Source organism: Apodemus sylvaticus, chromosome 22, assembly GCF_947179515.1.
Source record: "Apodemus sylvaticus chromosome 22, mApoSyl1.1, whole genome shotgun sequence".
NCBI lineage: Eukaryota > Metazoa > Chordata > Mammalia > Rodentia > Muridae > Apodemus > Apodemus sylvaticus.
In genome coordinates, this window is record NC_067493.1 from 34,223,669 (window position 1) to 34,247,658 (window position 23,990).

At 52.2% G+C, this 23,990-nt stretch overlaps 1 protein-coding gene across 9 annotated transcripts in view; it reads right to left on the minus strand.

Moving 5' to 3' along the window:
- Nucleotides 1-2,263: 2,263 nt before the first annotated feature.
- Nucleotides 2,264-23,990, minus strand: part of Mlxipl (MLX interacting protein like) — a 50,061-nt gene continuing 28,334 nt past the window's right edge. For 4 of the 9 annotated variants that reach the window (XM_052168442.1, XM_052168441.1, XM_052168443.1 and 1 more), the window contains 14 exons: nucleotides 20,312-20,394; nucleotides 20,041-20,130; nucleotides 19,706-19,750; nucleotides 18,342-18,543; nucleotides 18,159-18,239; nucleotides 12,905-13,089; nucleotides 8,160-8,706; nucleotides 7,865-7,932; nucleotides 7,633-7,789; nucleotides 7,382-7,497; nucleotides 6,912-7,279; nucleotides 6,429-6,552; nucleotides 5,599-5,728; nucleotides 2,264-4,807 (listed from right to left, as the gene is read on the minus strand). In XM_052168442.1, the coding sequence (XP_052024402.1) occupies nucleotides 4,689-4,807; nucleotides 5,599-5,728; nucleotides 6,429-6,552; nucleotides 6,912-7,279; nucleotides 7,382-7,497; nucleotides 7,633-7,789; nucleotides 7,865-7,932; nucleotides 8,160-8,706; nucleotides 12,905-13,089; nucleotides 18,159-18,239; nucleotides 18,342-18,543; nucleotides 19,706-19,750; nucleotides 20,041-20,082 (2,184 nt within the window). In that variant the 5' untranslated portion in view covers nucleotides 20,083-20,130; nucleotides 20,312-20,394 and the 3' untranslated portion in view covers nucleotides 2,264-4,688. Of the gene's footprint in view, nucleotides 4,827-5,598; nucleotides 5,729-6,428; nucleotides 6,553-6,911; nucleotides 7,280-7,381; nucleotides 7,498-7,632; nucleotides 7,790-7,864; nucleotides 7,933-8,159; nucleotides 8,707-12,904; nucleotides 13,090-18,158; nucleotides 18,240-18,341; nucleotides 18,544-19,705; nucleotides 19,751-20,040; nucleotides 20,131-20,311; nucleotides 20,395-23,990 lie in introns of those variants that run through there. The other 5 variants (XM_052168440.1, XM_052168439.1, XM_052168438.1 and 2 more) reach the window with 5 other exon arrangements.

Here is a 23,990-nt window from a genome sequence, read left to right on the forward strand (position 1 = left end):
AAAGCCTCTCTCAACAAGGGTTCTTCAGATGGAATCACTTTTAAAATTGTTATGTCTAAATATCATCTCTGGGGGCTGGAGAGATGGCTCAGTGGTTAAGAGCACTGACTGCTCTTCTGAAGGTCCTGAGTTCAAATCCCAGCAACTACATGGTGGCTCCCAACCACCTGTAATGAGATCTGACGCCCTCTTTTGGGGTGTCTGAAGACAGCTACAGTGTACTTACGTATAATAATAGATAAATATATCACCTCTGGGATTCTGACTTAAGTGGTCCAGGCTGACTGTTCCGGATGGGGAGATTTTTTTCCTCAACTGCTCTAATTGTGTCTGACATTCACCCAAGCTTGAGAAGCTGCCAGAAGTTGTTATGTGAGGCTAACTCCAAGTTAGGTAAAGGAGATGTTCTATTGACCAGGGGCGGGCTTGGGCAGGTGCAAGATTAGTCGATCAGTTTCAGGGACGGGTGGTTCTGGCAGCTGGGAAAGAGAGGGGACTTAGAGAAATCTAGTTCGTCCAAGTGTCTTGGTGCTGGCTTCTGATCTGGGGATTGTAGGGAAGGAGATCTTTTATCTCAGGATGAAAGATCAAGAAAATAGAAATGGTGAATTCTGTATTGTTACTATCGAGGGAGCTGTGCAGCATCCTGGGGGAGCAGGTGAGGTAGTGCCAGGAGGATACACGCCTGGCTCACTCTGGAAAGAAGGGGAGGCAGGTACAGAGGAGGGACCCCGCAGCAAGCCAGAAACTGGTACCACGGCAAGTGGAGACCTTGGCGGATGAAGACAACTCACGAAAGAGACAGCAGAACAGGGAGGAAGAAGGACAGGGCTGGCCAAGGATGCTGGAACCTCGGGGAGAGCACTTTGAGGACCTAGGGAGAGCAAGACGTGTGCCTGGGAGTACCTGGGTTTTGCAAGGGGAGGGTGTGGTTGCATACAAAGTCAGTAGGCACAGAATGAGTGCAGGGTGCAGTTAGTGAAGGAGCCAGGAAGGAGCTTCGAGTAGGAGGTGGAGGGAGCAGGAGGAGCAGAGGTAGAGAAAGCCACGTTGTACACAGGAGCGGAACCAGCAATGAAGACCCAGGGCCAAGAAGGTCATTTTTGTTTGCTTGCTTTTTCCGTGTGTGTGTGTGTGTGTGTGTGTGTGTGTGTGTGTGTTCTTGTGCGCTGATGAGGCACTGGATTCCCTGGGGCTGGCTGGAGTTATAGGTGGCTGTGAACTCCCTGATCAGGGAGCTGGGAACTGAGCCTGGTCCTTTGAACAAGCATCAAGCACTTTGAGCTGCCAAGCTGCTTCTCCATCCCATGGTTGGCTTGTGGAGATTGGGCCTCATGTAGCCCACGCTGGCATCCAGCTCACTTTTCAGCTAAGGATGATACTGAACTCTCTCGATCCTCCTGCCTCCACCTCCCAAACACCGGACTAACGCATATCAGCGGTCTAGTTGATATGGTCCTGCGAATGGAACTCAGGGCTTCAGCTGTGCCAGGCCAGTCCTCTACCGTCTGAGCTACGTCCTCAACCCCTTGCCTTTTCCTTGTCTTGTTTTTGTTTCTCAAGACAGGGTTTCTCTGTGTAGCTCTGACTGTCCTGGAACGCACTCTGTAGATGAGGCTGGCCATGAACTCACAGAGATCCTCCTTCCTCTGCCTGCCTAGTGCTGGGATTGCAGAGTTGTTTTTATTATGGTATTATTATCATTAGCATTATTATGGCCCTTGTGTCAGGTCCCCAAGGAGACCAGCAGGTGGCATTAGATCCTCTGGAGCGGGTGAAACATTGGATCCTTTGGAAGAGCAGGAAACACACTTAAGCCATCTCTCCAGAACCTTCCTGCCTTTTCCCTCAGGATATCCCAGGGTAGCCTTGAACTCACTATGTATCCCAAGCTGCCTCCAACTCATGTCCTCCTGCTTCAGCCTCCTGCTAGATTACACCTGTGTTTCCATCAAGGCCAGCAAGGGGTTATTTTATGAAGGAGCCTCTGGAAGGAGATGGGTAGGGGAAATCAGGGTGTAAACCAGCATGGCGGTCTATGCCTTTCCTCTCAGCACTCAGGAGGCAGAGGTAAGTGGATCTCTGTGAGTTCGAGGCCAGCCTGGTCTACAGAGAAAGCTCCAAGGCAGTCAATGCTATACATACATAGGGAGATCCTTGGTGGTGGACAACATGCAGACCCAGGCATTACTATTTAATGCTCAGCAGAAAAGAGATGTATTAATTTTTTACTTCTGTGATAAAATGCCACAATCAAAGCAACTTATTTTAAAAAAAAGTTTATTTTGGTTTACATTTCCAGAGAGACGAGTCCATCGAGGCAGGAAGGCATGATTGCAGGGGTAACAACAGGAAGGTGAGAATCACATCCTCAAACACAAGCAGGAAGCAGAGAGAGGGGGCGGGAGAAAACGGTGTTTGATATTTCCTGCACACACTCGTCAGCATTCACCCTTCTTGGACCACTGAGTCAGGCCGTGACATCCTTCTGAGCCTCACGAGGGAATGGCTTTGCGATTCCCATGAGGACATGGCACTGGGGTTCTGAAAAATGTCTCTGGCCATGTCAACCACATATACCTACTCTGCACCTCACTCTAGACACGGTCGAAAGGGGAGGAAGAAAGGAGGAGGAGCTTATGGGGAAGCCTGTCATTCCTGGTGGATCCAGACCTTCCAGTGTGTCTGCTTTAATGCCACCCAAACTCACTCAGTGGTGCCCGAGGCGAACATTGGTGGCACTGAGCTTTAGTTTTGCATTGGAACCTTCTGGCAGGGAGTGTGTTTTCTAGTTTCCACCCTGACCCCCACTCCAGGGTAAAAATTCTTGAAACACCATTTTAAAAAATGTGCTCATTGACTTATTAGCAGCTGTGTGCTGAACCTGGGGCCTCAGTGCCTTTAATCCCAGCTCTAAGGAGGCAGAGGCAGATGGATCGCTGTGAGTTTGAAGCCAGTCTTTTCTACAGAGCGAGTTCCGGGACATCTAGGGCTACACGGTGAAACCCTGTCTTGAGGAGGGAAAAATACATATATAATACATACATCATACATACATACATACATACATCATACATACATACATACATACATACATACATATCTACAAGCATGGGGTTGGGAGATGGTCCAGTCATTAAAGAGCTGACTTACATCCAAACTCTAAAAGCCAGGAGTGGTAACCCCATGGTTGGGGTGGTGAAGACAAGAAGAGCGCAAGGGCTTATTGGCCGGCCAGCCCAGCCAAACTGCTGAGTTCTAGGTTCAATAGCGGAGCCTGTCTGAAGGAATAAGGCAGAGGCTCAGCCAGTAAGGGCACTTGCTGCCAAAGGTGACAATCTGAGTGAATTGATAACCATCACTTACACGGCAGAAGGAGAGAACGGTTTCCTAAAAAGTCATCCTCTGACCGCCACATGTATGACATTTGCATCTGTGCATACACATATAAATAAGTGCAATTTTAAATATTTTTAACAGAGGCAGGAGGATCTGGTTGTTTAAAACAAACCTGGTCTACATAGCAAGTTCTAGGACAGCCAAGACTACAGAGACTCTGCCCCCAACTATAATATATATAAGTGTGTGTGTGTGTGTGTGTGTAGACTGGGTATTACTATATGCAGAACTCTATATGCAGAACTCTATTTGCAGAACAGGCTGGTCTCACTCATAAAGACCTGCCTCTGCCTCCCAAGTACTGGGATTAAAGGTGCGCATCACCATGCCCAGTCCTATATTCTGAAATATATTCTGAAGCATTTTAAAATTAAGGCAGGGGCTGGGCAGTGGTGGCGCACACCTGTAATCCCAGCACTTGGGAGGCAGAATCAGACAGATTTCTGAGTTCGAGGTCAGCCTGGTCTACAGAGTGAGTTCCAGGACAGCCAGGGCTATACAGAGAAACCCTGTCTCGAAAAAAAAAATTAAGGCAGGGAGCAGCGAGGAGGTACCCTGTCAGTCACCAACCTCCACATAATCACGGGCGAGCTTAACTGCACACAAGCAAATTGAAAAGGTAATTTGTGACCCACAGGGTCCTCTATCACGTCACCTTTCACTGCTGCCAGCTCTGAGTCCCACAGTGAAACACACTGCCAGTCACACCAACCCCAACCCTTGCAGACAGATTTGCTTTTATTGATCAAGAACTTTTTTTTTTTTTTTTTTTTATAAAATCCACATACGCGCGCTCGCGCACACACACATCTACATTCATGCAAGATGCCTGCCGTGCTCTGGCTATGCCTTGCCCTGACCTCTCCTGGCAGCAGACCTCAGTGGCATTACCCAGGAAGCCACCCCATGTCACTAGTGCAGGGGCAAAGAGAGGAGATCTCCTGCTCTGTCTCCCTGCTCAGGAACTAAGGGTGGCACCCTTTATCCAAAGCAGGAAGTCTTGAGGAAACAGACTGACATCTCTCATCATAGCTCCTGCTTAGGTCCCCAGTGCTGCCGCTGCTAATGCATTTGGGGTCCTCTGTAATTAAAGGGAGATCCAAAGACGGGGTGTGAGTCACCAGGGATCACAGTATTAGCAAAGTGAAGGATGGAGCCAGGTTCGTCTCCACCCCCAAGGAGGTGGAGCGGAACACTGGGAACCTGCCAGATCTGCAGGGAGCCGGCGGCCAGGATCCAGAGAGGCGTGGCCACAAGTTGTTCCTGGAGCTTGGAAACCTTCACCAGGGCTACAAAGGTCTGCCCAGGGTACCCTCTGTGACTGCCCGTGTGGCTTGCTCAGGCACGAGGCTCGGGTCGGTCAGGATGCTGGTGGAAGTGCTGAGCTGGCGAAGGGAATTCAGGACAGCTGGGAAGAGAGCAAGACACTGTGGTGGTTTGAATACGCTTGGCCCAGGGAGTGGCGCTGGACGCTGCCATGCTTCCTGCCTCGATAAAGGACTGAACTCTGAGCCTGTAAGCTAGCCCCAGTTAAATGTCCTTGTAAGACTTAACTTGGTCGCGGTGCCTGCTCACAGCAGTCGGAATCCTAACTAAAGATGTTTATGGTGAGGGAGGAAGTCAAGAACACAGAGTAAATACTAGGTAGCTAAATGGGTGGCCCTTCCCTGGGACCCTTTCCTTTAGGTGATTTAGAGTCTAAAAGACTGGATGGAACGTGGTAGAATAACCTCAAATCCTAAGCTGTATTCAAGACAGACTAAACTTGGAGACCAAACACGCTGGGTTTGAACTCTCTGTTCAGGAAACCCACAAGTATGTGTGCATGCACATGTGTACATGTGTATCACCAGAGATTGAACTCAGGGTCTTATATATGATGTAAATACTCTTCTGATAAGCCACGCCCCCAGCCCCTCCCTGAGGGATTCTAGGCAGGAGCTCTGCCACTGAGCCAAGCCCCCAGCCCCTCCCTGGGGGATTCTAGGCAGGGGATCTACCACTGAGCTACACCCCCAGCTCCTCACTGAGGGATTCTAGGCAGGGGCTCTACCACTGAGCCACGCCCCCAGCCCCTCTCTGGGGGATTCTAGGCAGGGGCTCTACCACTGAGTTACACCCCCAGCTCCTCACTGAGGGATTCTGGGCAGGGGCTCTACAAAGCCTCACAATTTAGCGGTAGGAAGGCGTCTCACATACTTGGCCGGAGAGCAGGCAGGGAACAGTACTGTTCCAGCCAGGCCAGTGAGGTCTGGCGGAGGCTGTGCAAGCTTGCGGTAGACACCATCCCATTGAAGGACTCAAATAAAGGTCGGATGAGGATGCTGAACTGGATTTGTTGTCAAGGAGCACAGCAGTGGTCCAGACAGCATCCCACCACTTCACACAGAACTACAACACCTGACCCAAGCCAGGGCCAAGAAATGCCTGTGGCTGTCGAACCATCCGCCCTGCGGGGAGCCGCTCCACCTCTCGGTCCCACCAAGGGCATTCACTCATCGGTCTCTCAGCCCCTCCTCGAGTCTCTCCAGGGCCCTCATTCTGTATTAGTGGGTCCCGAATCTCTAGGCTCAATCAAGGACTTGAATACTGGTCAGATGGCACAGGCCTGTAATCCCAGCCATCAAGAGGCCGAGGCAGAAGGATCATGAGTTCAAGGCTAGCCAGGACAACTTAGTGAGAATTTGTCTCAAAATAAAAAGTTAAAATTGGACTGGGACAGAGGTTACGTTCCATCTCTAGTATGGGAAAACAAATACAACTTGACCCTGAATCGAGGGAAGAGAAGATGCCCTGCCTTCTCTAGGCCTCAAAGGACTTAGCCATTAGATCCTTCCAGACTGCCTTCAGGGTCATCCCCAACCTCCTCCCCCTACTCTTGCTCCTGCTCAGCTCCTAGTCCCAGTTGCAATCCCGGGGCCTGGCAGTAGAGGGCAGAACCAAAACCCATTCCCTGGGGCTCTACAGCTCAGCATGGGGTCTGAGACCCAGCCCGACTGTCCTCAGGCCATCGGTCCAAAGAAGGATACTACCCAGAACTTCCAGTTGTGCAGCGTGCGGGTCCGGACATAGTCATCAAACATGTCCCGCATCTGGTCAAAGCGCTGGTGTGTGATGGGCACCCCGGTGGCCGGTAGCTGCTGCTGGCACAAGCTAGAAACGCGAAGAGTCGCCGTTTAGGGAACGCAGACACATCTCCTTTATCCCAGCCCCTGAGTGCTTTTGCTGTTGTTTGGCTTTCTTTTAAGGTACTGGGGATGAAATCCAGTTCTTGCATATGCTATGTAAGCACCCTGGGACAGATCACATCTGGAGCTCCTCAGTGGAGGATCTGGGGCAGTCTCCCTCTCTGAGCCACGCCCCCAAGCCCTTACCAGCCTATTTAGGAAAGCACTCCCTGGCTGAGCCACGCCCCCAGGCCGGCACCGACAGGCAGGTGTGGGCCCTCGGAGCCACACCTCTAAGCCCTCGCTCGCTACTGGTTTTCTAGGCTGGGCTTCACCCCAGCTTACTTGATAGCAGCATTGAGCTCCTCTATTTCATCCCGCAGCTGCTGCGCCTCCTCTTGCATGGCCGCGCGCTCCTGCTGCAGCATCAGGATGTACTCCGCCGTCTTCTGAAGCGTGGTCGCTTTGCTCACCTGCGAGCGCCACCAATGTGGGCCTCTGTGCTGGCAGGCCCTGGGATCTGGTGTTGGGTGTTGGTCCAAGGAGGGGCTCCACGACTCTAAGGGAGTGTGCATTTCTGGCCGGGGGCTCACCTTGAGGCTGGGCTGGGCACTGAGCGTGCTGACGAGTCCGTGCAGGGTGTCGAATCCTAGCTTAATATTGAAACGCCTCTTCTGCTCCGCGGAGATGTGTGTGATGCGTCGGTTCTCCATCTTAGAAAGCAGAAAGTGGGGTGAGTCTAAGTAGGAGGGCGGGGGCGGGGGGGGGAGGACTGGGAGCCAGTTGCATCTTGGGGGTCAGGGGACTACACGTACCTTGTTGTTGTCTACACGACCCCGGCTTAGGATAGTTTGAGGGGGAGACAGGTGGACACTCAGTGGCCCCGGGGGTTGTATGGAGTTGAGATCCCCTGATAGTCGCCGCTCACTGCCTGTGGCAGGGACAGACCCACAGACAGACGGACACACAAGGGAGAAAGTCCCCTTGCCTTGACCCCACTCACAGCCCCCTTCATCCTTCCCCCCACTCCATCCCTAAGCCCACAATCCCTCTAGCCCCTATTTACCGCTGGATGCTGGAGGTGAGAGTCGCTCTGCTTTGGGGACAACCAGGGACCTGGGAGGAGCCAAGGTAGCTGGACCTGGAGGTGGCCGGGGTGGTGTAGGGACCGGGATTGGGGGGAAAAAGGCACGGGCACGGGGCAGTTCAGAGACTGTGTCCTGCTGGAATGGAGACAGGCAGAGAGCTGGAGTAAAGACACTAGACTGACCCCTACCTCCCAGTGCCCATCATCTTACCGGGGACTCCGGAGGCCGGAGGAGGGTGCTGGCCACGGCAGGAGGCTCCAGTGCTTGCTCAGGCTTGGCTGGGTACAGGCAGGACTGTAAGGGCCACTAGACTGGCCCAGTCAAGTCCATCACCAACTAAAACCCCATCTTGTTCCCAGCAGCCCACACGCCTCTATCAGACATAGCTCACATCCCTAATATCACTCCACCTTCTCTGTCCCCCAAGACGCCCCGCCCCTGAAGACCCAGCCCTCCGCCCCTCAGGCCTCCCCCCTCTTTCCAGAGTCGCCCCCTCCCATCTCACCTGCCCTGAGCAGCTGTGTAAGGCATGGGTTGTTGTCTCTGGCAGTGGCAGTGGCAGAGGGGCTGGTGGTGGCAGAGGCCAAGGTGGGTGGGCTGGCTTTTCGTCCCCCAAGGGATGGGGACGAGGGCTTGCCTCTGCGCTGCATACCCTGAGGCGCGGTGAAGTGAGGCCCAAAGGCGGGTTCCAGGTACCCATGGGGCAGATGGTCTACGGGGAAAGGGCCAGGGCCAGGGCCAGGATGTGGGGTGGGGTCAAAGGTTGTGGGTGCAGGAAGTGTAGACACTCCTGGAGCAGGAGGGACTGAGGTGAAGGGGAATCTGGCAGAGAAGAGAGGCTCTTCTGGCAACAAAGGGGGAGGTGGAGCCATTGTGGGGAAGGGGGAGGGGGTGCAGGGCTCTAAGCCATGCACCTTGACAGGGGTGGGGTAGGGAAGGAGGGGCGTCGGCACCGGGGCAGGTGGGATCTTGGTCTTAGGGTCTTCGGGAAGAAGGAACTCAGAGCTCAGAAAGGTACTGGGATCCAAGGGTCCAGAGCAGCTGTTCCGAGCCTAGGGGAGGGACAGGGGATATAGGATGATACTCAGGAAGCGGTGTGTGAGAGTGTGTGTGTGTGTGTGTGTGTGTGTGTGTGTGTGTGCGCGTGCGCGCACCTCCTTGCAACCACCAGGAAGCCTCTATCCTGGCTATGTATGGGGCTTGGTATGGAGGAGAACTGATCCATATACACGCACACACACGCACACACATGCATACACATATGCATACACGCACATACATGCATACACATATGCATACATGCACACATTAAAAGTTACAACCTCGATGTACAGCTATAGCCAACATAATCCTTATGCACAAGTTAGGCACAGCACAAAGCAGCAGATTTACAGATGGTCAGGGATCCACCCACACACCAAATAATCTGTCCAATACAGCTACTAATATAGTCTTCATTTATCTATCCATCTATCCATCCATCAATCTATCCACTAATTATCCACCATCTATCCTTCCACTTATGTATTCTTCATCCATCAAAATACTAACTCATTCACCAATCCTACCATTCATTCATTCTTTATCCATCCACCCATCCAACTGTCCATCCATCTGTCCATCCATCAATTCATCTGTCTCTCCATCCATCCATCCATCCATCCATCCACTCACCCACCCACCTTACCCATTAACCTATGTTATCCATCCATCCATTCATCTATCCATCCATCTGTCCGTCTGTCCATCATTCTGTCCATCCAGCCATCCAGCCATCTACCCACCCACCCATCCATCTATCCACCCATCCATCCACCTGTCCATCCATTCATCTACCCATCCATCCACTCACCCACCCACCTTACCCATTAACCTATGTATTATCTATCCATCCATCCATCCATCCATCCATCTACCCACCCACCCAGCCACCCATCCATCCATCCATCCACCCACCCATCCACCCACCCAGCCACCCACCCACCCATCCACCCACCCACCCACCCACCCAGCCACCCACCCACCCACCCAGCCAGCCAGCCAGCCACCCACCCAGCCAGCCACCCATCCATCCATTCATCCGTCCATCCACACCTGTCCATCCAGCCATCCGTCCATCCACACCTGTCCATCCAGCCATCCGTCCATCCACACCTGTCCATCCATCTTTTGCATCCATTTACCAACTTATTCTCTCATCTATGAACTCACCCAACTCTCTACTCCAACTCCAGCTGGGATGGGTAATCAGGACTGTCAACTTGATAAGACCTGTCTAGGAGCTGGGTGAAATACACTGGTGTTTCTTTGAGGGCATTTCCAGAGGGGATAGACTAAGAGGGTGGAGCATGCTGGTTAAATTCCACTGTCCAAGTGATTCAGTTAAGAAATGGGAAGGGCAGCCGGGCGATGGTGGCGCACGCCTGTAATCCCAGCACTCTGGGAGGCAGAGGCAGGCAGATTTCCGAGTTCAAGGCCAGCCTGGTCTACAGAGTGAGTTCCAGGACAGCCAGGGCTATACAGAGAAACCCTGTCTCAGGAAAAAAAAAAAAAAAACCCAAAAAACAAAAAACAAAACAAAACAAAAAAAGAAATGGGAAGGGCATTAGTGAGACACACCTCTTGGGTGTGTCCCTGGTGATGTTTCCAGAGAGGGTTAATTGGGAAGACTCACCCTGGGTGTGGGCAGAACTATTCCATGGGGGTGGGACCCCACACTGAATAAAAAGTGGGCCACCATGATGGCTCAGAAACTTAAAGCTCTTGACGCCAAGCTTGATGGATTAAGTTTGATCACAGGAACTCACATGGGGGGAAGGAGAGAAGCACGTCCTAAAGGTTATTCTCCAACCTCCACATGGGTGTGCCCCCCACGTGAATACACACAAAATAATTTTTTTAAAAATGTTAAGTATGGGGGCTGGTAAGGTGTCTCAGTGGGTGGAACACTTACACCAAGCCTTGACTTGAGTTCAGTGTCTGGGGCCCACATGGTGTAATGGTGCAAGGACCTCCACACACATGCCATGCCATGTATGCGCCTCTACATCATTCTTGTACATGCACGCGCGCGCGCGCACACACACACACACACACACACACACACACACACTTATTGGTCATAGTCATCATCATCATTATCAAATGAAAATAAGTAAGCCGGGGCAGTGGTGGCACACAGCTGTAATCCCAGCACTCTGGGAGGCAGAGGCAGGCAAATTTCTGAATTCGAGGCCAGCCTGGTCTACAGAGTGAGTTCCAGGACAGCCAGGGCTACACAGAGAAACCCTGTCTCAAAAGAACCAAAATCCAAATAAAAAAACCAAAACCAAAACCAAAAACAAAAACAAAAATCAAATGAAAATAAGCAAGCAAGTGAAAATAAGCAAGCAAGCCAGGTGCCAGCAATCTCCCCTCTGCTCCCTGCCTCGTGGTACTGCTCTCGTTCCTTCTCCACTGTATCCCTCAGAGCATCATCCAAAAGAAACCTCTCCATAAGTTGCTTAAGCCAAGCATCTTGTCATAGCAAGGGGAGAAGTAACTAATATGGGGGGGGGCACGCCATGATGGTCAGCTCATAGTCTGGGGGTCCAAATGGAATAATCAAGGGGGGAGGGTGGAAGCCATCTAGTAAAGGCACTCCCCGACCCCCACCCTCTCCATCTTTCCTTCCTAGCTCTGTTACAACTCCTCCCCCAGGACAGACTAGAACCTCTGAAGCCATGAGCAGAGTAACTCCTTCCCTGGGGTTGTTTTATTCTGGGTGTAGCCCAGTGATGAGAGACTGGCTACTGCTCCAGCTGACAGGCCATTTATCAAGCAATCCCACCATCTGAGCTCTCCATTCTCTCATCCACCCATCCACGCTCCATCCGTCTATCTGTCTACCAACATTCAACCAACCACGAATGTGACAAGTTGCTCATCCACCCACAAAACCACGCATCACTGGGCCATCCGCCCACGAGTTCATGCATCAGTTCTAAACAGCCATTCACAAAGCCACGCTCGCCAGGCCATCCACCCGCTAGTTCATCAGTTCTAAACCAGCCCACGCTACTTAACAGTTACCCACAGACGCAAACTACAGTGATCCTTCCATTTACTGCTGCACAAGTCTCTCTGTATTCCCAGTCACTCACGCACTGGGCAACCATTATTGAACGACACTGTGTGCGGAAACAACTAGGAATAGAGTCCATAACGGTGACTAAGACAACCAGTCTTAGAAGCTGTCCAGTGGTGGAGAGAGACGTCTCAAGATCAACAACAAAAGCATAGCAGGAGGGAAAGGCACTGTGGTGGTGAGGTTTACCTGTCACCATGACAACCTAGAACAGAGTTCTCATAGGTCTCAGTGAGGAAGTACTAACACTGGGTTGGCAAATAGGCGTGCCTATTGGGGATTGTCTTAATTGTCAGAAGTCAGGTGATATGGAAAGACACAGCCCACTGTGGGTGGCCCCATTCCCTCGGTAGAGGATGGCTTAAGAGTCGGGACGGGAGCTGAAGGTAAGGGAGCGAGTGGATGAGTAGTCCTCTCTCTCTGCTCCTGACTGTCGATGTGGTGTGGTGACCGCTGAGGCTCCCGCCTTGACTTCCCCACAAAGACAGGCTGTAACCTGGGGTGGCAAGCCAACATAAACCCCTTCCTTTCTCCCCCTAAGTTGCCTTTTCCTCGCGGTATTTTAGTACAACGACAGAAATGAAACTAGAACAGACACTTAACAGGGGCAGGGAAATGACTTCTGAATCAGGCCCAGGAGTTAGTGAAACAAGATGCCAACTCACAGTTGTCTAAACACACACCCATCCTGTCTGCATGCACACACTCCTGTCCCTTCCCATCTGCCTTACCCTTTCCCTAGCTTGCCATTCACTAAGACTCAGAACACTAGGCAGGTACGGGTGGTGTACACCTTTCATGGCTGCACTCAGGAGGCAGAGGCAGGCTGATCTCTGTGAATCCAAGGCCATCCAGGGCCCTGAGATCCTGTCTCAGAAACAAAACAGAACTAAAAAACGTTCCTCTGGATTGTGCCCTATTCTGTGAGTCTTCTGCCATCTGCCACCCCCTAACCTCCTCTCTCATTCGGTTCATGTAATTTTGCTTTGTAGGGTTTTCTTTCTCTGCTACCTCAAATCTCCTGGGTTTGCCCAGTAAACGTCTTTCTACCTCCTGACCCCAGGCAGAGGCAGAGCCGGCTCTCACATGCTCTGGGCAGGCTGGGCAGAGCAGGATAACCTCACCTGTAGGCGTGTATTCCCCGAGAGAGGGGTCATCCCTGACGAGGAGGAAGAGGAGGCTGGAGGCGGCATCTCTGGCGCCAGGATCCCACCGCTGAAGAGCGAGTCAGCCATGGGGCCAAAGCTGGGGGGCTCCAAGAAGTTTGAAGATGTGGGCGTCTGAGGGGGGCGGTAATTAGTGAAGAAATCTGTAATTGGGACACAGAGGGTAGCAAACGACATTAAGAACTCAGAATGGAGGGGGCTCTGGAGAGATGGCTCAGCGGTTCAGAACACTGACTGCTCTCCTGAAGGTCCTGAGTTCAAATCCCAGCAACCACACGGTTGGCTCACAACCATCCTTAATGAGATTTGACGCCCTCTTCCGGAGCGTCTGAAGACAGCTACAGTGTACTTAGATATAGTAATAAATAAATCTTTTCCAGACACAGTCCCCACATGGGAGAGGTCAGATAAGGACCAGGAGAGGTAGAAGGCTTCTACAAGAGACTGTGTGAAACAGTTCCTGTCACACTCAGGGGAAACTGAGGTAGAGAGAGGTGGGATGGACCTGGGGAAATGGTGGGGTCTAGGAGGGAGGGAGGGGGGAGGGAGAGGGGATCCAGGAAGCTGCGGAGCCACAGAGCCCCATCCTCGCTCACTTCCCCTCCCTGGGTCTGCTCCCCTTCCTAGCACTGTTGGCATTCTAGAAAGAAGGGGTCATAGGGAGGTCCTGGGAAGGAAAGAGGTGGGGTACAGGGGAGTTGCCCTAGTGCGTCAGGGATGAATCAAGGGTGAGCAGGTTCATGAGGTCAGTGGGTCAGGGAGAGGTTAGATGTGCTGAAAGATCAGGAAATTGAAGCTATACAGAATAAAGTCCTGTCCTGACATTTGAGGGACACAGAATGGGCTCAGAGCTGGGGTGTGAGTGACAGGGAGCCAGGAACGCTGAACAGTTTATAGAGAGGCAGGCAAGGCAGCCAGATTGTTTAGGGGTGTGAGTTGTGTAAGTTCTGGGCTATTCTGGTTTTGGGAAGCAAGCTGCCCAGGGCCTAACCACATCCCGGGCTGGGGCGACACCCGCCTACCCTCTCCCTTCCGGGCACCTTTCTCTGACCCTAGCCAGCCTGCTCCACACACGGTTTGCTGGGCTGCAGCCACCCCCTCCAGAGCCCCCAGCCAGCAGAGCTGGTCAGACCTTTCCGATATAAACCACCTCTCAGTTAGGGAAGGTCACAGGGTCCGGCTTGCTTGCCTATGTGGTGTGTGTATGTCTATGTGGTGTGTATGTTTATGTATATACGTATGTTGAAAGTATATTACGGGAGTGCAGCAGGTATATCTATGTTATATACAGGAGTATGCTTTACGTATATATGTTATATGCAGGAGTATGTACAGGTTATATACTGTATTTTACACAGTGTGAAAGCATGTACATATATGAAGGCGTGTATATATGTATATGCGTGTATATGATATGTACATGTATGTATACATGTTTGTATACAATACATGGAGGCCTCTGAACATGTGGGTGAGCATATGTAGGGTATATGTATATATGTTGTCATGTGTGTCCATGTGTATATGCATGTGTGTGACCATGTGTGTATGTGTGGACATAAAATGTTTGTGTGTAGCAGTGCATGTGTATGAATATATGCACTATGCGTGGCATGCATGAATGTGTGTGTGTGTGTGTGTGTATTCGTGTGGTGTTTGTCTTAGGTGGTTCTTCCTGGTCAGAAGACTAGACAGGTTCTGATTAGCAGTATACAGTGACACCAAGAAGCTGTCTACCTCTCTGGATGTCTGTCCCTTCGGATGTGACTGAGCACACCTGGCATGCCCACATCTCTCCCAGTATCAGAAGTAGTTTGACACTGTCCTGTGTCCCCTCTTTTTACCAAGAGATCTGGGAGGGACCAGAAGGGGGTCACGAGCATTCCATCCCTCTTGGCCCTTGTCATAAGTCATTCGGAGCCCAGAATTAGAGCGTAGGCCTGTGCCTAACCAGCCCTTCGTGCCAGAGCCTCGGGCACTGTGAGCAGCCTACACCGGTTCCCAGCAGCCTGCAGAGATCCCCTCTGCCTCCCAGCCTCCCGTCAAGCCCCGTCCTTCCCTGACCTGGTCCTCTCACTAACTAGCCACAATCCCTGCCCCTGAACCTGCCCTCCTCCAACCTCCTGCCTCTGTAGAATTTTGTGCCTTCAACGGGGCATCCAGGAAGACTAGAGAATGGACACCCTGGTGGCTCGAGGCTCTCCGGGGCACGCCCAGCTTGAGAGGGCCACTGTAACCACCTGTTCTGGGAGAGCCATGCTGGCCCCCAATCAGCTGCCACCTACGATTGATTGACAACTTACTGCAAACTCCAACCCCTTTTGCCCAGAGCCTGGGTGGGCATGGCTGAGTTCCTACCTGTGGCAGGGGTCTGCGGGCCAAGAGGGAGCTGCTCTCCTGGGGGACAAGTCTGCTTCCAGGGCACTGCCATCAACACTTCTGCCCCTGGCAGACCCCACCCTCCCAGGGCTATGGCCGGGGAGGTGGGGATGGGGGTGGTTCCTCATTCCCCAGTTCCTGCCCTATAGGCCTCACCTCTTGAATGACAGGCCCGGGACCCTGTAGGGAAGAAGCTGGGAGGGGGGCTGTCACTCAAATGAAGCTTCTCCCTTAAAGACTCTTATCTTTTCAGGTTTTGGGTGAGATAACCTGATATCCCTCTGAGCCCCAACATTTAGGGAGCTTTTCAGGCTCCTAAATGGATCCCTGTGAGAAGCAGCAAGAAATACACACAGCACTGAGTGGCGGCAGTGGTGCACGCGCACTTGGGCAGAGGCAGAGAGGCGTTGGATCTCTGCGAGTTCCAGGACAGCCGAGGCTACACAAAGAAATCCTGTCTCAAAACAAACAGACAAACAAAAAACCTAGCCTGACAGTGGTGGCGCACGCCTTTAATCCCAGCACTTGGGAGGCAGAGGCCAGCCTGGTCTATGAAGTGAGTTCCAGGACAGCCAGGGCTACACAGAGAAACCTTGTCTCAAGAAACAAAAACAAACAAACAAAACCCTAAAAACTAAAAAAATTATAAAAATTTGAAAAAAAGAAATAAAGACAGAAAAATGCATGCAGGCAAGACAACAGTGTGGGGAAGGAAGACCCTATGGGAAAACAGGAAGCAAGTTGTGTTATGACTCACACTTGGAATCCAGACAGAAGTGTCCTGAGTTCAAAGCCATTCTGGGCTACATAGTGACTCCATCTCAAGTAAGAAGGGTGTGTGTGTTGGATGGAGGGGAGGGAATGGGAGAGGAGAAGAGAAGGGAGAGAGCACTTTTAGGCATGGTGATACGCAAACGGCTATCTTCTAGTCCCAGTACTCAGGAGGATCCACGTTCTGGGAAGCTTGGCTACACAGCAAGTTCGAAACCAGCCTGGCCTGGTTAAGGCTCATATCCTTGTTACCTAGTTAGCTTTAATTGTGAACTTGACAATTTCCTAGGGTGACCTGAGGGGAGGACGGAACTGAGAGGCTGCTTAGATCAGACAGGTCAGTGGTCGCGTCTGTCGGGGATTATCTTGATCGTTAATTGACGTAGGGGCCGGGCAGTGGTGGCACACGCCTGTAATCCCAGCACTTAGGAGGCAGAGGCAGGAGGATTTCTGAGTTCGAGGCCAGCCTGGTCTACAGAGTGAGTTCCAGGACAACCAGGGCTATATAGAGAAACCCTGTCTCGAGAACCCCCCCCCCCAAAAAAAAACAAAAAAACAAAAACAAATCCAAAAAAAAAAATTGACATAGGGGTTAGCTAAGCGCGCTGGCTCGTTTTATGTGTACTCGATACAAGCCAGAATCTACTGAGAGGATGCTTCCATAAGATCAGGCTGCAGGTAAGCCTGTAAAACATTAGTTGGTGATTGATGGGGGAGGGGGGAGGGCCCAGCCCACTGTGGGTGGTGCCATCCCTAGGCTGGTGGTCCTGCATTCTATTAGAAAGCAGGCTGAGCAAGCCAAGGGAAGCAAGCCAGTAAGCAGCGCCCTTCCACGGCCTCTGCATCAGCTCCTGCCTCAGGTTCCTGTCCTGACTTCCTCCAATGACGGACTGTGATCTGGGAGTATAAGCGGAATTAACCCTTTCCTCCCCAAGTTGCTGCTGTCATGGTGTTTCATCATAGTGAGAGGAGCCCTGACCAGGGCTCTAGTCACGAGTCCTCGAGGGGGCTAGAATGCAGTGTTCTTCATTCCTCCAAGGTTCCTGCCCTGCCTTCCCTCAGTGATGGAGGGAAGATAAGGTGAGATAAACCCTTTCCTTCCTCTGGTCAGAGCATTTGTCACAGAAACAGAAAGAAAAACACCCAATCTCAAAAGAAAAGAGAGACAGAAGAGGGAGGGGGAGAGGACTGTCCTCATGAACTCATACTGACAGGGTCAGGGTATCTGGGAACACCCGGACATACCAGAACCTCAGTAGCCTGAGAAAGCAGAGTCTGAGAAAACCTGCCACTTTGCAAAATGCTTTAAAAAAAAGTCCCTTGATGCTTCTAAGCTGAATGCAGAGGCGCATGCCTTTAATCCCAGCCCTCAGGACACAAAGGAGGGTAAACCTCTGTGAGCTCGAGGCCAGCCTGGTCTACACAGTGAGTTCCAGAACAACTGGAGCTACATAGTGAGACCCTGTTTCAAAAGCAGACAAGAGATTTGACACCTCAACTTCTCTTTTCAGTTATAGTGACTTATGAAGTGCTCAGGATTGAATCCAAGGATTCTCTTATGCTAGGCCATAAAGGATGTGTAATAGAACCCCTGCCTAGAATTCTCCAGTGAGGAGCCGGGGGTGTGGCTCAGTGGTAAAGCCCCTGCCTAAAATCCCCCAGTGAGGGGCTGGAGGCGTGGCTCAGTGGTAGAGCCCCTGCCTAGAATCCCCCAGGGAGGGGCTGGGGGCGTGGCTCAGTGGTAGAGCCCCTGCCTAGAATCTCCCAGTGAGGGGCTGGGGGCGTGGCTCAGTGGTAGAGCCCCTGCCTAGAATCCCCCAGTGAGGGGCTGGGGCGTGGCTCAGTGGTAGAGCCCCTGCCTAAAATCCCCCAGGGAGGGGCTGGGGGCGTGGCTCAGTAGGCACAGCGCCTTGAGTTCCAACTAACACATTCTCCCCTCCCCCCCAAGTTAAAGAACCATTCACCTTCCCACTGGCACAAAGCCTTAAGTCTCCTAGAGTTTTTTCTGAACCTGACCCTTTCCGTCCGTCCGCCATGCCTGGTGGGGAAGGACCCGTCTCACCTGATATCTCCATGAAATCATCCAGGCTGGGCTGCAGCGGCGTCAGGTCCGGCTGGATCATGTCAGCATTGCCCACATAAGCTGGATGGACAAGGGTGAGGTTGGAAGCTGCAGGCTTGGGAAGGCGGCTCAGCTCTCCTCCTTGCCTCCCTAACCTCCCCCCCCCCCCCCGTCAGTCCTCACCGTCCTCTGGGGGCAGCTGCAGGGACGAGGGGCTGGGCTGTGTCATGGTGAAGAGCGTGTCGGAGATGTCGGACAAGAAGCAGTCCAGGTCGAGAAGCTGCCGGCCCCCAGGCTCGTCCTCGGAGCCCCCGAGCAGCACAGGCACCACGCTGGAGAACAGCTGTTCGCACCATCGCTCTGGCGGCGGCCACCCACCTTCCACCTGGCAGGACACAGAGCTCACTGCCCTGGTCGCCTGGGGACGAAGGGGTCCCCACCCCGGCCAGAGCGCCCCTCTAAAGGCCGCAACCTCCCCTTTCCCTGGAGAGCCTGGTTCTCTGTCTTGAAGGCCAAGGTCATCCTACTGGCCTCTAAGGACTCTGTATGAAGCAGCGAAGGACGCCGATAGCCTCTCCTGTTCTCTATGCTATGCTCTCGCTACTTATTTGTTGCTTTTGTTTTTTGTTGCTGTCGGTTTTGTTTTGTTTTGTTTTGTTTCGTTTTTTTTTTTGTTTTGTTTTTTTTGTTTTTTTTTGTTTTTTTTTTTGATAGAGTTTCACTATATAGACTTTGCTGGTCAGGAACTCATTATGTAGACCAGGCTGGCTTCAATTCACAAAGACCCAGCTGCCTTCGCCTTCCAAGTTTTAGGATTAAAAACTTGCACCAGCCCTGGCGATGATGGTGGTGGGGGCGGCGGCGGTGCCAGCGGCGTCTGTGCATTCACATCTTTAATCCCAGCACCGGCAGATCTCTGAGTTTGAGGCTAGCAAAAGCACCATCACATCTTGCTGGCTTTAATTTTTTGATGTAGGGTTTCATGTTGGCCAGGCTGGCCCGGACTGTGCATCCTACTACCTCTCCTCTCCCTCCTTAGTGGTAGCACTACTAATGCGCACCATCAAGCCAAGGGAGCTGTTTTAGTTCTTTTTGTTTTGTTTTGGTTTTTGGATTTTGTTTTTTTCGAGACAGGGTTTCTCTGTGTAGCCCTGGCTGTCCTGGAACTCACTCTGTAGACCAGGCTGGCCTCGAACTCAGAAATCCACCTGCCTCTGCCTCCCAGAGTGCTGGGATCACAGGAGTGCGCCACCACCGCCCAGCACTAGGAGGTCTCTGCAGCCCACATTGGCGTTGGAGTCATTATTCAATGCAGGCTGGCCTGGAACTCACTGCCCTCCTCCTGCCTCACAACTAGATCTTTTCCGAAAGAGAAAGTTGCACGGATCACCCACACCCAACCTAAAGACCACTCCCATTTTTCTCACACCGCAGTCACCTCCTCCGGACCCTGCCCTCGCCTCGGTCAGCCAGGCAGACATTTTCCGACTCCTCAGTTTCCACCTTCCTAGGTGCCCTTTCCTGCCGGACTTACTGAACACACTCACCTGCTTGGGAGCCAGGAAATCCCCTTCCCTGCTGGATTTACGGAGCTAAGGAGACACACAAAGTTACACACTGGATCCTCTGTCCCCAGAGTCAGCGGCCCCCCTCGCCCCAACATCCATTGGCTCTTCTATTTCCCCCCCTCCCCGCCCCCTTTCCACGACCCGGGGAGAGCAGGGGCGGGGCGGGGACTGGCGGGCAGGGTGGGGGGGGGGACGGTTGGGCAAACACTGTGGAGCTAGCTAGCTACTAGGCTCGGACTAATGGTGGTGGGTATGGGTTAGGGTGGGGTCCTGCGATCCCAAGGTGACACTCTGCCGGTGCCAGTCCCACTGACCCGCTTCTTGTAGTAGATTCTCCACTTGTGGTATTCGCGCATCACCACCTCGATGCGCCGCTTCCAGTAATTACCCTCCAGGACGACAGCCTGGGGAAGGGCAGGTGCCGGGGCTCAGTGCGAAGGGTGACATCCCAGATGGTCCACGTCCCCAAAGTCCATCTCACGCCCGATCCCCACCGCGGTAGGGAGGGAACACAGGCCTGCGCCACCACCGCCCTCTGGGTGGATAAGCGGATGCATAGGCATGGGCAGCCCAGTCTCCAGGTACCTGAGGTTTCCGGTGCTCATCTGCCTCAGACCCCTGCAGAGGGGTCACGAAGCCACACACTGGGCTCTTCCTCCGCTGCACATCTGAGGGAAGAAGGCCAGGTTAGAGGCCACCCAGCGACTGGAAGTCGGTGCCACACTTTCTAAGCCTGCCTGACCGTTAGCTTTTGTTCAGACATCCGTCCTTTGCTGGTCTCAAACTCATTAGGTAGCTAAAGATGACCTCGAGCCAGTGATTTTTCTACCACGAGCTCCCAAGAGCACCGCCATGTCCCTTTTAAGCAGTGATGGTGAAGGAACCCAGGGCTTCCTGCATGCTAGAAACACTACCCACTGAACCACTCCAAGCCTCCCGCCTTGCTTTAGCTCCGGACTCTTTTTCTGATCCCCACCATTCTCCTCTTCCTTTTGTTACTCTAAGAAACGGACATCTTGGGCTGGAGAGATGGCTCAGCGGTTAAGAGCAATTAATGACTGCTCTTCCGAAGGTCCTGAGTTCAAATTCAAATCCCAGCAACCACATGATGGCTCACAGCTATCGGTAATGAGATCTGACGCCCTCTTCTGGTGTGTCTGGAGACAGCTACAGTGAACTCATATACATAAAATAAACAGACAGCTTATTCTTCTCACGCTAAGGCCCTACAGGAATCCCGTGTGTCCTCCCCTCCCACCCCATCTTCAGCGCTGGAAACTCAGTATCTCTGCAGAAGGCCCAGCTCCATCCCTCTACCGCCATGTCAATTCAACAGGGCCCGAGACAGTTCATCCATGTCCCCTCCTCCCCATCCTTTCTCTCGCATCCCCAGCTGAGCCATTCCTTGCTTGGACCTCCCTGACTCGAGTCTGAACACACGCAGTGTTCATCATTTCTGCTGCCGCCGCTCTAAAACACTCCATAGCTCCCTGCAGCCTCCGGGGTCGGGAGCACACCCCTCAGACTCCATTGGGTTTCCAGATTCCTCCTGATCTGGCTGCCCAGCGTCCTGTCTCCATCATGGGTTTCACCCTGAAGCCATAGCCTACCTACACTCTCTTATCTGTTTGAACTCATGATCCTCCTGCCTTAGCTTCTTGAATGCTATTCTACGCATGAGCCGTGCCACTCGACTCATCTCAAGAAGACAGCAACGCCTTGTATAGAAAATACCTTCCTCCAGTTCGTACTGTGATTTCCCCCCATGCTACACACTGTCAGTTATTTCTCTTCAGGGTTTATTGATTCAACAGGCCTTCATCACAGGCAGTGCTGAGTGCTATGTAGTTCAGTGGTGGAGCCCCTGCCTAGAATTCCCCAGGGAGGGGATGGGGGCGTGGCTCAGTGGTAGAGCCCCTGCCTAAAATCCCCCAGGGAGGGGCTGGGGGCGTGGCTCAGTGGTAGAGCCCCTGCCTAGAATCCCCCAGGGAGGGGCTGGGAGCGTGGCTCAGTGGTAGAGCCCCTGCCTAGAATCCCCCAGTGAAGGGCTGGGGGCGTGGCTCAGTGGTAGAGCCTCTGCCTAGAATCCCCCAGGGAGGGGCTGGGGGGCGTGGCTCAGTGGTAGAGCCTCTGCCTAGAATCCCCCAGGGAGGGGCTGGGGGCGTGGCTCAGTGGTAGAGCCCCTGCCTAGAATCCCCCAGTGAGGGACTGGGGGCGTGGCTCAGTACAGAGTATGGCTAGTGTATATATGAGGCTCTGGGTTCCAGCCTCAGAATCACAAAGAGAGATAAGAAGGGAGGAAGAAAAGAGAAGAGATGGAGGAAGGGGGAGGGAGGGAAAGAGGGAGGGGGAGGACTAGAAACTCCATGCCAACGAGACGGTTCATGCCTACACTTTTAGCACTTGGGGGGAATGGATGCAGGAAGGTGAAAATGTGACACTAAGTTTAAGTTAGTTTGGGTTACATAAGAACCAACAAAGAAGAAAGGGAGGTGGCGGGGAAGAAGAGAAGACAACGGGGTGGACCCTTGTGCGTGCAGGTCAGCAGGGTCCTAGAGCAGGGAAGGTTCAGAGCATCTCCCTCCTGACTTCTCAAATGAGGACTTGAACACCAGGAAAGATAAACGTATCCAGGAACGACTGAGCCCTGCCTGGCTCCTCCCCCGCTCAGGGACCCTGTGCTCTGCACAGACGGCTGTGACAGGTTTTATTTAACACCGATCATATCCTCTGTGCATTTGCTCTGCCACGGCCCTCCCTGGGGGGATTCCAGGCTGGTGATCTTCCTCCACTGGCCGCCACTCACTACACAACCCTCGAACCGTTGCACGGGCCAATGCCAGGATGAGAGGCTGGGGGATAAATCGGGGCTGCTAGGGGTAGGGGAGATAAGGAAAACAAACATGGGGTAGATAAAGCCAAGTGGAAAGTCCCTCCTGCCCAGGGAGAGGTGCAAAGTGCCTTGGCAGCTCTGAGGAGAAAGCAGGAGGCTTCGGGAGTGTGGGAGAGGAGTGGCGCGGACATGAAGGACAGGGCTTGCCAGGATGAACTTAGGGAACTGCCGCAGGGTAGTAGCGCCCCCTGCTGGGTGAGATGAGGATGACACTTTCTGCCAGGCTTTCTCCAACTAGGCATTGAACCTAGAGCTACCACTGAGCTACACCCACAGCTTACCATTGTTATGATGAGTTATATTTTTTATGACCATTATTTATTCTGTGTGTGAGGGAAGAGGAGCACATGTGTGCCGCGGTGCACATATGGAGCTCAGAAAAGAACTTTCTAGAGTTTGTTCTCTCCCTCCATCGTCATATCAGTCCAGTGAACCAAATTCAGGTTGTCAGTCTCAGTGGAAGACATCTTTATCCACCAAGCCATCTTGCCTGCCATCTTATGTATGTATGTATGTGTGTATGTATGTGTGTATCTATACATACATATATGCATATATATATATGTAATATTGCCTTTCTGTGTAGTCCCCACTGAACTCCCTTAGCCTCTACAGTACCTACAGATATGTATTTATTTATTTACCTACAAATACAATTACAGTACCTGCAAATGTATTTATTTATTTACAGGCCTACACCATCATAATTATTATTATTATTATTTTTGTTTTTTGTTTTTTCAATCAGGATTTCTCTGTGTAGCTCTGGCTATCACGGAACTCACTGTGTAGACCAGGCAGGCCTCAGACTTGAAGATCCGCCCACCTCTGCATCCTGAGTGCTGGGAGTAAAAGTGTGCACCACCCCTGCTGGGGCCCATAATCACCTTTTTAAATATTTAGAATATTTTAAAGGTGTATTTATTTGAGTGTTTTGTGTGTGTGTGTGTGTGTGTGTGCCTGGTACCTGTGGACATCAGAAGAGGGCATCGGGTCCTTTGAAAACAGAGTGGTAGATGGTTGAGAGCTACTGTGTGGGTACTGGGACAAACCCAGGTCCTATACAAAAGCAACACAAGCAACATGTGTCCTTAGCCACCGAGGTGTCTCTCCAGCCCCAGAAACTCAAAGTGGGGGAAAGCCATGGCCACCTGGCTTTCTAGCTTCCAATTTTCCAAATGTATTTATTTATTTACTGACTGAATTATTAATTGGTTATTGTGCTTAATATTGAACCTGGGTCCTCCTGCATGCTTTGCAAATGTGATACTGCTAAATCATGCTAAGCCACACCTCTAAACCCTCCCTGGGGATTCTAGGCTGGTCCTCTACCAGTGAGCTACATTTCTTGCTCACATTATACTTTTTATT